Below are 13,161 nucleotides of genomic sequence, written 5' to 3'. Positions count from 1 at the left end.
CAAGGAAAGGAAGACCCAATATCCAACATTCTAAAGATCAATTTTCCACCAAATTGAGCTTCACGTATAATGTAATCCCAAACTAAATCCCAACAGGGTTTAAGGGGAATTGGTTAAACTAATTTAAAACTTTATACAATAACGCAAAGAGACAAAAAAAAAAGTCGTATTCCTGATGAATAAAGTTAGCCCTGGCCGTGTGCTCAGCTGGTTAGAGCATCATTCCATAGGCCAAGGCTGCAGGTCTGATCCCCAGTCAGGGCACATACAAGAAGCAACCAATCAATGCATAAATAAGTGGAACAACAAACTGATGTTTTCTTCTTTCTCTTTCTCTCTCTCTCCCTCCTTTGCTCTAAATAATCAATAAATAAAAAACTAAAATAAAAGAAAATCCTTTAAAAAAAAAAGCTTAAAAAGAAAGAATAAGGTAAGAGGACTTATTCCACTAGATTTCAAGATTTATAAAAATATAATAATTAAGACAGTGTGGTAACAACAGGGGAATCAATAAGTATACCAGTGGAACAGATCAGAGTCCAGAAACAAGTCCACACGTCAGTGGAAACCTGATGACAGCGGGCACTGCAGGTCAGAGACAAAGGATATCCTCATCAATATATGCATGTGCTCTTGGGACAACTGATTGTCCGTATGGAAAAAAAAAATGGATCCCTCCCTCATACCACACACAAAAATCAACTGCAGATGGATAAAGGGCCTAAATGAGAAAGGCAAACCTTCTAAAAGAAAATACAGGAAAAGAAATAATTCTTCAGGCATCCAGATGAAAAAGGAAAAATTCTAAAAATAAGGGGAGGAAAATCAGATTTATCTCACACAACTTTTAATACCAGAAGACAATGGAGTAATGTTTTAAGAATTCCAGACAAAGAGAGTGTGAACCAAATATACATATATTATTGTTGTGGCTGTTGTTAATCCCCACCAGGGTATATTTTTTCCATTGCTTGTCAAAGAGAACAGAAGGGGAGGAGGAGGAAGGGATAAGGAGAGAGAGAGAAACATCGATGTGAGAGACACATGGACCTGTTGTTGCCTCCTGAATGCACCCCAACAGGGGGATTGGGGGGGGCGGGGATCGAACCTGCAAGGGCTGGGAGTGCCTTTGACTGGAAATCAAACCCGAGACCCTTTGGTGCACAGGCGATGCTCTAACCACTGAGCAACACCAGCCAGGGAGCAAATATATATTTTACAAGATAAACTGTCATAATAGACAGATAGCCTCGAAAATAAAAACTCAGGGAATTCAGAGCCCAGCAGAAAAACATCTTACCAAAACCACTTAACAATGAAATAGAGAAAATTAAAACCTGACTCAAAGAAAGAGTTCATGAGTAGGCATGCCAATGAAACAACTGATGGCTAGGTAATTATTGAATCAATTTACTTATAGAATTCAAATACAATTATAGAAATTTAAGCTTTGAGAACGGAATGTAAGTGTTACAAACAGGAAAAATGAAAAAGTAGCAATTTAACAGCAATCTAGTCTTAAGAATGAGGATATGGAAAGATGTGAGAATGCCGTCTTCTTTCTTACAAAAACAAACAGAACTGTCCAATATTGAAGCCAAAACAGAAATGTTATTTTTAACAATCCGCAAAACTTTTAAGGGTTGGTAGTATCTAATGTTGACAAAGACGCTGTTGGTGGGAGAGTAAATAGGTATAAAATTTAAGTAGGCAATTTGATGAGGTCTATCTAAACTCTGAATACACAGTAAGTAAATACACAATTCCTAGAAGTGGAAGTATCCATCATTTTTAAATCTACCTCCAAAATCTGTATGAATTTACCCTCTCCGCAGCCTGCAATGAGTAATCCCAAAGACTCTGAGAAAACCAACACAAGCACCAATCAGACGCAAAAACTGAATGACAGAAGTAGATTACCTTTACCACTCATTCTCTTCAATATACGGTTTACATTATTAGCCTCTTGAAAGAAGCCAGGTGTTATTTTCATGAAAAAGTCTAAAGAATGTAATGTAGTTATCAACTAGAAGGTAGTTTTAATATGCATCCCTTTATTTTAACAGCAATTCTATAAAGAAAAACAATTACCAAAAGGAAATAGGTTATTAAGCAACTTTGTCAGTTACGTGTTGCAACATTCCAAGCACAAGAACAGAGCTCAGAATTTAAATCTGCTTACTCTTGGTTCAAGGCTGTTCATAACACTGCTTTTGAAATAAGCTGCTTTATTTCTCTTTGACTATACCTGTTAGCCAAACTGTGCAACCACGAAAGCCACCTCTGGTGCCCACCACCTGCCCTCTCTTGTTCCTGCTGACATGGTGAGCTTGATAGGTGACATTAGTTGCTCTCTGCATCCCCTGAAAAAAGGAGGGAAGAAAGAAAGAATCCTTGTTCACTTGAATCTTTTAAAAGATAAACACATATTCCTTGCACACATGTAGTCACAACCCTATGTAACAAAAGCAAGGCAAAAGAGTAAAACTAACAGTTAGCTTTTTTCTTTGGAGTACCTGGCAGTGTTTAGTGCTTTACATTCACAATTAATTTAATCCTGACAGACACCCAAGGACACAGAAACTCTTACTATTGTGATTTTACAGATGAAGATGTTAAACCTAAGAAAAGTTAAATAACTTGTCCAAGCTCCCATAACTAGTAAATACTAGATTACAAAGCCTGGACTTTTCACTTATTCATCCATTCATTCAACCAGTATTTACGAGACCCTTCGGATTACTGTTTGTTTGTTTTGGTCTTGTGTGAATTCCTCCTATACTTTGGATGTGGACCCCTTATCTGATGGATGTATCTGGTGGGTGTCCCCTCCCATTCAGTGGGTTGTCTTTTCATTTTGTTCATGGTTTCCTTTGATGTGTAAAAACTTTTTAGTTTGATGTGGTTCCATTTGTTTATTTTTTTCTTTTGTTTCCCTACCTCAGAAGACACATCCAAAAAATATTGCTGGGAGCAGTTCTGGAGAGTTTGCTGCCTGTGTTTTCTTCTAGTAGTCTAAGTTTTAGGTCTCACATCTGGGACACTGATCCACTTGGGTGTTTTGTTTTGTTTTGACTGATTTTCGAGAGAGAGAAACATCCATTTGTTATTCCACTTAGTTATGCATTCACTGTTTTGACTCTTCTATGTGCTGCATGTGCCCTGACCAGGGATTAAATCCACAGCCTTGGTGTATCAGGATGATGCTCTAACCAACTGAGCTACCAGGCCAGGGCATTTCGGACGGTTTGCTTTTGTGTGTAGTGTGAGAGTGTGGTCTGGTTTCATTTTTCTGCGTGTATCTGTCCCAACATCGTTTATTGGGGGGCGGGGGACATTTAAAGACCTTTGATGGCAGCTGTGGGAGGCACCTTCCAGAGGAACCATTAAGCACAAAGTGGAAAAGTGACCAGGGAATCTAGAAAAACTGTTGGCAGCCTGAAGGACTCGTGTGACGTCAACAATCATAAATTTAAAGCGAGACCAGTCACTATGACTATGTTTTCTGCAGTCACAGGTTGAGGCATAGAATAGTGAGACGAATCCACCCAGGGCTGTGGTTTGGCCCAAAGGTTTTCAAAATGAGGAATAAACACCCTTGTAGGTATATAAGCATGGACTCTGTAAAGGAACATCTTTCCATCCAGTTCTTCAACTTCCAGAGACAGTCTTTTCTAAAGTCTGCCTGAGAGGTACCTAAGGTTCAGGACTTCTTTCCACACCTCCCCCTTCCCAGTACCCACAGTGTACAGGAGAAAGGCATCTCTGCCCATCTGAGTCTTACAATCACTCACTGCCCCCAAGTGGAAAATCCTCTGGGACCAAAGGTACCATTGGACAATTCTTTTAACAGGCACACCACAAAAGCCGCCCCCCTCCCCAGTCATCTCATTAATAGATGTATTTACAACAAAATTATGCGTGTATATGTTCAATAATCACTTCTGAAAATTATAATACGGGTCTCCTGACCCATTTCTTTCCAATAAGCTGATGAGACAAAGATAACTTTCCAGCTCTGCGTTTCCAATATCTTAAACAAAAAACAAAAAACAGGGTTTCTAACATCTGCATCTCTCGGAAACAGAGACACCTCTCCTGTTTCAGCCCCCAGTCAGGCTGCCTGAGAGAAAGGCGCTGAGTCTGAAGGGGGGGGGGGGGGGGCGACCAAGAGGGCACTTACAAGTTACTCTCCTACACCTGCGCAAGGGGTTTGACTGGGCCATTTTGTTTGGGGATTTTTTTTTCCAAGTGACTCTTCTTTGGGGCAAGAAGAAAAGTATCTGATGAATTTTAATTCATTTTAACCCTATAACATATCTTGTGCTTTTCTTAGTAAATTGAGTAGAATGTATAAAAATTATGTGACAAGCTATAAACTACTGAGGACATGGCTGAGAGAAAATACAGATAAGCAGAGATTTTTTAATTACTAGAAGAGAATGTTCCTACATTAAAAAAATTCTGGCAGCAAATATGGCAGTCTGAGTATAGGGAGGCTTATTGTTTACGTGTGCTTGATGTTTTTCATATAAAAAAATAAACTTTAAAGGAAGGTTGTGCCCCATTCTCCTCCATCTCAGTTTTTCAGAGTAAATCAAAAAGCACTTTCTAAAACTCCTGGAACGGCAAGGTAGTGGGAATATGCCTGAACTTCACAAGGTACCCAAAGGCCACTTCCATATGCAATCTTCTTCTCGCTCCCCTCCCCTCTCCGCTTCCGTTTCCACCCCTTGTAGACAAATCCTTCCTATAATTCTACCAGAAAAATGCCACATGAGTGACTCACAAAGGACCAGGAGTGAGTGAAGTTAGTATTTCCTTCTGACTGCATTCCTAGTCTCAGTCTGCAACGGCTTAGTTGCATGTTATAGACCCTGTAACCTATTACTAATATCATTTGTTTGTGATTTATAGATCGTTTTATACTTGTAGGTGTCTTTTTGTGTGTATATGTTTTGACTTGCTTGGGGAGACAGGTCAAGCACTCTTAGTTACAGTTCTTTGGTTTTTCCACAACACCCACCCTTTCTTCTTGGGCCTGGCCCGCAGTGCTCACTAAAAGTAAGATACAAGGCATTTATTTTAAAGTGTGGTTTGTTTTCTCTGTATACTGTGCAAATGAGATGATGACTAACGTTCAGAAATCTTAGTCTAGCAGAACGGGACAATTCACTTCAAAAGAATTCACAACTAAATGGCTACCAGTCCTGTTGCCCTAGCAACAGGCCAGAGTCACGTGCCTCTGATAGCCAGGCTGTCCCTGTGTTACACATTCTACAAACTGCTCTCCTCATCGCCGACGCTAGTCGCCCTGTGCTCCTTTTTGACCCACTTTAACTTCCACGTGAGCTGTTTCGTTATTTTATCTGCTTCCCTAAGGGGCAAATTAAGTTTTCCTTCAATGCCATTTAGAAAAATTTTATGCTTTGTGACTTTATTATGATTTTATAAAAGAACTCTGCATTTTTAAGCAAAATTTGTAAAGGCACAGAGCATATACCAAATATCAAGCATAATCCCGTACTTCCACTTCTATCACCCATCCCACAATCTACCTTAAACTTACTGCTACACAGGGTCTCCCTCCAAAGAGAATCCCTGAAATGGTAACAGGTACATTACTTTCATGTTCCAAGACATAATTTGGATAAAACTGAGGAGATGGTAATGCACAATGGGAAGAAACCCTTAGTTCACATTGATAACTAAAACCTTTAGTTCAGTTACTGATAACTGAAATTAAGCTTCTGAACATCACACACTCCTGACACTCCTGGAGGCTGAGAAAAGACCTTGAGAAGCCTCCACTTAAACCTTGAGACTACAATGCATGAGCAGCAACACTGACTGCATGCCAGGAAGCAAATCTTAGGCCCTACCCCGAACCTCCTGAACTAAGTTACCAGCATGCTTATCTGATTGCCATCAACTGTCATGCATGCTCTGCGTATATATTTTGTCTCCACAACTATTCTGTTTTAAAGATTAAAGAATATTTAAATATTTACTTAATAGATTTTTTTTTTAAGTATCAATATCTTCAATGGAAAGGGCCCTGGACAACCCCCAGGTGGGGAGCCCAGCCCTAAAAGATTCCTAGAAGTCAGAAATGAGTCTGGAACTATCTGTTCATTCAGTTTTGTTGGCTGATCCCTTCCAGATACGGGGGATAAAAGAGAACAAAACATTTCAAGGACAGACACCAACTACAAACAGATAAAGAAATCATTACACTGACAGACCCTTGCCTCTACCAGGGTGACAGCAGGGCAGTCCCCAGGCATATGAAGCGAGTTCAAGGGCTGGGCAGTCACAAACACACTAACATCTACCTCAGACGTTGAAATTAACTATTACAGCCATGAGTGCCCAAAAACACTTGTACACAAATGCTCACAGCAGCATTACCTGTGATAGCCAAAGAGTAGAAAGAGCTGAAATGAATAAACAACAGGTGGTATGTCCCACACGATGGCATATTATTCAACTATATAAAGGGACGAAGTACTGATGCATCCTACGGCATGAATTTACCTTGAAATCTTTACGTTAAGTGAAAGAAGACACACACGAGAGGCCACGTACCGTATGATTCCATTTCGGGGGGCCGAGAATGGGGAAATCCAAAGACACAAAGTGCATTACTGGTTGTTCTGGCCTGGAGAGGGGGAGCAGGAAGATAGGGAATGACTGCTAATGGGTATAGGGTTTCTGTTGGGGGTGATAACAATATTCTCAAATTATATATTGGTAATGGCTGCACAACCCTGTGAACATATAAGAACACAGTGAATGTAAAGCAGAGATAAAGACAAAGGGGAGGGATGCAAACATCCAAGAAACCAGAGAGAATGAGAAAAAGCAACCTGAATAACAGCTGCATTCATCTAAAGTTAGAAAACGGCCGTCCATAAAATAATGTCTAGTATTTCCACTATTTTTACTCACTTAAAACTTATTTGGAACTTACATGCATATATGCATAACCCACGGACACAGACAATAGTGTGGTAAAGGCCTGGGGGCCTGGGGGCCTGGGGGCAGGGGGGCAGGGGGGCAGGGGGGCAGGGGGGCAGGGGGGAGGGGATCAATGGGGAAAAAGAGGGGCATCTGTAACACTTTCAACAATAAAGATAAATTTTAAGAAAACGTATTTGGTAAAGAACTGTATCCTTAGGAAAGGATATTTCACTAAAATGATTACCACTTAGGTAAATACCAAAAAGAAATATTATTATCTTCATTTGAACTAATTACTTAGTACTGCGCTTTTAAAACAATTCAGGGCTGGAGTTTTGCTGTTGGCATGCTATGGGTATTTGATCCATCTCAGAGCAAGAGATGGTAACTACCAGGCTGGTGGAAAAGAAAATTCTATTATCAATTGGATTTTATTTTAAATTACTATTTCTTTATTTCAGATTTACATAACTTTTCCCCCTTTTTCTAAATCAAATAATAACTTTCTGGCCCAGGGAATCTGCTCTGGAAGCTGTCCTGTGCACTGTAGGATGTTTAGCAGCATCCCTGGCCTCTACCCACTAGATGCCATAAGCACCACACACACACACACACACACACACACACACACACACACACACAACAACAACCAAAAATGTCTCCAGATGTTTCAAAACACACCCTGGGGGTGCCAAAATTTTACTTGGTTGAGAACCACTGGAGTAGAGGACTACTCCTTAAAATTCAATGTACTAGATCCAGGCTGGGGGAACTTATACAATATTTCAAATTTAGAGAAGCAACTATTCTAAGGAAAAGCTAAGAGCACTGGGTAACCTGCCAGAAGCCAGGGCTCAGAATTGCCTAATGTCGTGATAGTAGCCACTATCTCTTGAAATTTCCTTCCCCTGGAAAGAAAGTAAAAATAAAATCGTAAGTACAAAAATACATAGATAAGTAGAAAAAATGTTGACATCCATCTCAAAGTAACTATCTAGACCTGCCTGTACAATAGAATGTCGTTCTGAGATTATGAAAATGTTCTATACTGTGCTTTCCAATGCAGTGGCTGCTAGCTACGAGACAATGCAGCACCTGAAATGTGGCTCATGAAATAAGGAACAGAATTTTTAATGTTATTTAGCTGTAACTAAATTTAAGTTGCCACAGGTGGCTAGTAGCTACCAGAGTGGACAACACAGACCTAGACCTTGTTATCATTCTTCTTATTACTGTGTTAGTCAACAGTAAGAGTTAAGTTCTTGGTAAAAGTCCAGTTTTTCCTCTTTGGGCAATTATTCCAGCACAATCTCCCTGGCTTCTAGAATAGGAAGATCAATACCTTCCCTGACAACAACCAGGCCAATGCTCCAAAGAATGGATATACTGTCCTCTTGCTTGGCCTTTAATATGCCGTGCATCCTATTTCTGCATTCCTGTTTCATTTTTGTACCACCTCAGTCTTCCCCAAAATCCAGAATGGGCAGCTGGCCTTCTATGAAAAGCATCCAACAGTATTAGGGACAAAATGTTTAGAAAAGGCAGAATTGGTAAAAGGGAAAATTATCTCATTCATTTATTTGTTTGCTTTTTAATTAACTCTCTCCCAGGTAGAATGTAATATCCAAGAGAGCAGGACCCATCCTGTTTTACCACTGCATCCCCGACACGTGGAACAAAGACATGTCCCAGGCATGCTTCAAATCTCTTACAGGCACACTTCAGAGAAATCGTAGGTTTGGTTCCAGATCGCCATAATAAAGTCACATAAATTTTTGGTTTCCCAGTGCACATAAAAATTATGATTACACTATTCTGCAGGCTATTTAGTGTGCAATAGCATTGTTTTTTTAAGTACATACCTTAACTTAGAATACATTATTGCTAAAAATGGTAACCATCAACTGAGCCTTCAGTGAGTAATAATCTTTTTGCTGGAGGAGGGTATTTCCTCATGTTGATGAATACACAGTATCTGTGAAGCACAATAAAATGAGGAATGCCTGCAATAACCCTGTCTGTCTTCCAGGGCTTCCACATCTGGAACAATGTCTAATTTCTCCTGCAACCAGTCTTCCTGGAACACCATTTTTATCATGTAATGGGGACATTAAAGGTGTATGGGTTCTTCACATTTGTGTCTATCCACTGATTTAAGTATGTGAGAGGGAAACATGGTGGCTGTTCCCTATTGGGGCAAAAAAGACTTGCAAGACCCATAGAATTAAAAATTCTAGCCTCATCAAAAATCTCCCACAGAATCAAGTCTTGCCTCTGGAGGCAAACATTAACAACTGCGTAACCTAGCCCCAGCCTATCAAATTTTATCTCCACTCAACAAAAACTCTCCAGAGTAGTTAAACTCTTAGTTGATCTTGGAATAAAATAATAATTCTTATTCCCAGCCCTTACTCACACAGCTCCCCTCTGCCTCAGAAATCTGAGCACATTTCTCTTCCATAAGCCCTCCCCAAAACACCCAGGCTAAATTAATCTCTCCTCTAAATTGCAAAAAAAAAAAAAAGTGTCTTACACCATTGACTGTGGTCATAATGACAAGCTCATCACCTGGCAGAGTAATTTACAACCCCAATCAGGCCATGGGTCACCAGAATGCAACCACTGAGTCCCTCATTTTTCATATTTTCTATGTCTGGCACAGGTCTCTACAAAGAATATACACTTATTTGGCAAAAGGAGTAAGTAAATAAATGAGCAACAGATGGTGTAACTGAAGTTACCTTTAAATACCTTAATTGAGTCCCCTATTTCCCTAAACCAGGAAATACTCAAGGTAACAAACAGGAGCACTATCAATAGTTTCATGACAATGGCCTCACTGCACTTTCAAATTCATTACCTTCTTTACTCTTCAAATAACCCTGTAAAGTACACACTACTACACCCTTCTTTAGTCAGCTGAAGTTTAAAGAAGTAAAGTTATTTTCCTCAAGATCGCACACTAGTAAATGGCAAAGCTGGTACCTGAGACCAGGCCGCTGGTCCAGTGCTCCTTCCAGTGTTCTAACTCACCTTCCCTTAAAACCTAAGGAAAAGGCAGCAACTAAAAGGAGAAAGGAATCAGGTGGGAATCCTTGGCAACAACAGATACGGTAAATGAATGCCTGCAAAGGAACATTTGCCTGACATGGCTTCTTCTTTTTTTTTTTTTTCCCCTTGACTCACCAAGGGTAATGATTTGCAAGGCTACTTTTTTACCTCATGATTTTGTTGTACTGTGAAATAAAAAAATCCACCTAATCCTAAAACCAGCGCCTGTCCAGATTGCCAAATTGGACACCCCCTCCCCACCCCACCCAGAAGGGCATTGATGACTTTGGATTAAGACTGTTTCTTATCAAAGAATACGGAAGGAAGCAGCCTCAGTGAGGGCACACCATCTGACCATCAAAGCTAACTGACTGTCCTTGCTAAACGTTATTATAAACCATTAGTCTTCCCACACCTTCCTGTCTCCAGGAATCCAGCCTTAAAACTCCGTGTAATGTGTCAGACATTCCAACTGAACACCGAGCCACAAAGAGCCTCAGTTCTGTGAATGCTCAGCTCCTGAATGGCTACATTGTTGGGCACCCTCTCTTCACACTGAAGCTCAGTAATGGAAAGACTTGGACATGGACCCAAACCTGGGCGAACTGCGCTGGCGGAGCCAAGAAAAGCCAGCCGCACACCGAAGACGCCCGCCTCCGCCGCCTCCGCACACTTCACGCCGCTCCAGGGGATGCAGGCAGCTTCCCCGTCCAGGGTGCGGGTTGCAGCAGCCGCCAGCTCTCCCCGTCCGCACGGGCTTTAAATCGAGGTCTCCTCTGAGCCGAGGCACTGGGGACGAGGGCGTTCTTTCCACCCCGGGTGGGTCGGACCCCCGCACCGCCCAGCCCCGCGCCGCCCACCCCCCAGCCGCGCGGCGCCGCGGCCTCGGGTACCCATCTCCGGCGCTCCAGGGAGGATGCAGAGGAGGAGCAGGGGAGGCAGCGGCTCCGGAAGCAGCCGCAGCCGAAGGCTCCGAGACTCACCCAGTTCTGCACGTTGTTACTCAGCTTGACTTTCTTGCACAGGCTCCCGGGTGCCTCCATGGCTGCAGAGCACGCGCGGGCGCCGGGGTGCTCAGCGCCCGGAGGCCGACCGGAGAGGGAGGGCCGGGGGGGCGGGGCGGGGCGGGAGGCGGGGTCTCCTCGCGCTGCCGCGCGCGCGCCGACGTGCGCTCGTGCCCGCGCCTCCGCCGCGCCTCCGGTGTAGGTCCGGGGCAGAGGTCTGCGGGGAGGGGCGCAGCGGAAGGCGGGGACCGGGGCGCGAGGGAGGCGGGGCCTTCGGCGCCCACGGCGCTCCTCCCTCTGAATTCTGAAGCAGGAACCGCGCCGGGGAAAATAGCCGTGGGCCGCGCGGGCCTCTGTCGGGGGGCCGCCTGGCGCTGCGCAGCTCGGGGGCGCCGGGCCCAGTCCCGGGGACCCGCCTCCTGGGCAACGGCTACTGGCCCTCCGTGCCCGTGCGCTTTGGGAGTCGACGTGGACGTGGACTCCCGCCCTTCTGGCTTTTCCTCCTAAACCGGCTCCAGTCTCGTCTCCACCCAGTCTGTGCCCTTGTTAGCTAAGCCACATTTAAAAATGGATTTTGCAGACTTACCAAGGGAAGGGTTGATTCACTGAACTTATTTGCCACAAGTTCCTCTTCATTTTAGAATTCTGCTCAACGCCTAATTATTTTTACAAAGGCAATGCCCTATCTCTGGACATCAAGAATTAATATCTCCTGGGCTTAGTGGTTATGTGCACAATGCCTCCTTTCCCCCATGATAATGGAGAAAATATAATGGAATAAGCATGGCTAAGAGAGTCACTTAAAATAGGCAGGAGGCTATTAAGGCACTGGGGCCGATGAACATCTTGTGCCTCAGTTCTCAGAGCTGCTATTAAGTCACTAACCTGTTGCTAAACTCTGCTCAAGGCTGAGCCATAAACATTCTAACACAACTGCTGCATGGAAACAGGGACTTTGTTTCCTTGTAGTTTTCCCCCCCTTATTTGCATATTGGAACTAACCAATCCTGGTTAATCTATCCCTCATTTGCATGGAAGAATGACACTGTGGTTTTTGCTTTTATAAAATCTGCCCTTTTTTTGTTCTCTCCAGACTAGTTTTGGTTGCTCCCTGAATCTGAGTCTCAGGCTGCAATCCTTTTGCTCAAATAAATGGTTTTTCTTTATTACAGCCTGAACCTCATCTTTGGTTAACCCACTTGGAAACCTCTCTTCACATTGGGAGATTTCTGTCCACTACTTCTCACCCACCAGGCTGAAAAGGGGCCTGTCTTATTAGCTCCTCAGGAAATCCTTGGAGAACTGAAATTCAGGCTGAATGCCCACCTATGGATGACATTTTCACATTCACCCAGTTATTCCAGGGCTAGTTCATAGAGGGATGAGCCAGAGGGTATGGGGGAGCTTCCTCCGTGAGTCATCTCCTCTCCCATGGCCATTATTCTGAGCACTTCTCCACAGCTTGCCCCCTGGCACCAAGATAGTTATTTGAAGCTCTGCTCCTCCATAACCCAACAGCCTCTCCACTCACACCAATCTCTAAAACCTGAAGCTGCTGCCTCTTGATAGCTAGGAAATAAGTCAAGTCCCCTCTTTATTTACCAGACTGCCACTGTCTCAAATTAGGCCTTTCCCATATCCGACCTGAATCGCAACTAAGCCCCTTAACTGGACATCCTCCCACCTGTGCAGCTGCTCCGTACACACCTGCCACCCATGGCATTCTTGAGGTTTCTGTTAGAGTGGTATTTCTAAAATTGAAATTCAGTCTTGTTATTGGACCAATTAAATGTCTATGGTTCCCTATAGCTTCTAAGGGGTTCCTAATCAAAGGTCTGTATGTATACAGAATTGAACCTCAATGTAATTGTGAATTCTGCCACTGCAGGAATGAGCTTGTAAGGGCATCCTAAGCTTCAGGTGAGAATACAGCATCATATTTGGAATGAGCCCCTTCTCCAAGGAGTGCTGGCTCTTGTTAGAGGGAAATTATATTTAGGTATCACAATCTGTACTCTAGGAATGCTCATTGCTTATGAGTTAGTCCATATTTCTAGGCTTTTTAGTGAAAGACTATTTTTAAGGTAAATTATATCATGAGTTTACATTGCTATTATCAACCCAAATTCATGATTCCAGACAT

At 42.9% G+C, this 13,161-nt stretch overlaps 1 protein-coding gene across 1 annotated transcript in view; it reads right to left on the bottom strand.

Annotated features, from left to right (window-relative positions):
* The window catches only part of PAPSS1 (3'-phosphoadenosine 5'-phosphosulfate synthase 1), an 81,420-nt gene extending 70,313 nt beyond the window's left edge, over positions 1-11,107 (bottom strand). The window contains exons 1-2 of the mRNA XM_087826223.1: positions 10,998-11,107; positions 2,249-2,363 (exon numbers count right to left, since the gene is read on the bottom strand). Of these exons, the coding sequence (XP_087682349.1) occupies positions 2,249-2,363; positions 10,998-11,057 (175 nt within the window). The 5' untranslated portion in view covers positions 11,058-11,107. The remainder of the gene's footprint in view (positions 1-2,248; positions 2,364-10,997) is intronic.
* Between the last annotated feature and the right edge of the window lie 2,054 nt (positions 11,108-13,161).

Source organism: Miniopterus natalensis, chromosome 1 (genome assembly GCF_054644295.1).
Source record: "Miniopterus natalensis isolate mMinNat1 chromosome 1, mMinNat1.hap1, whole genome shotgun sequence".
NCBI classification, from domain to species: Eukaryota; Metazoa; Chordata; class Mammalia; order Chiroptera; family Miniopteridae; genus Miniopterus; species Miniopterus natalensis.
Note: the sequence above shows the minus strand (reverse complement) of the source record. Positions and strands in the feature narration are given on the sequence as shown.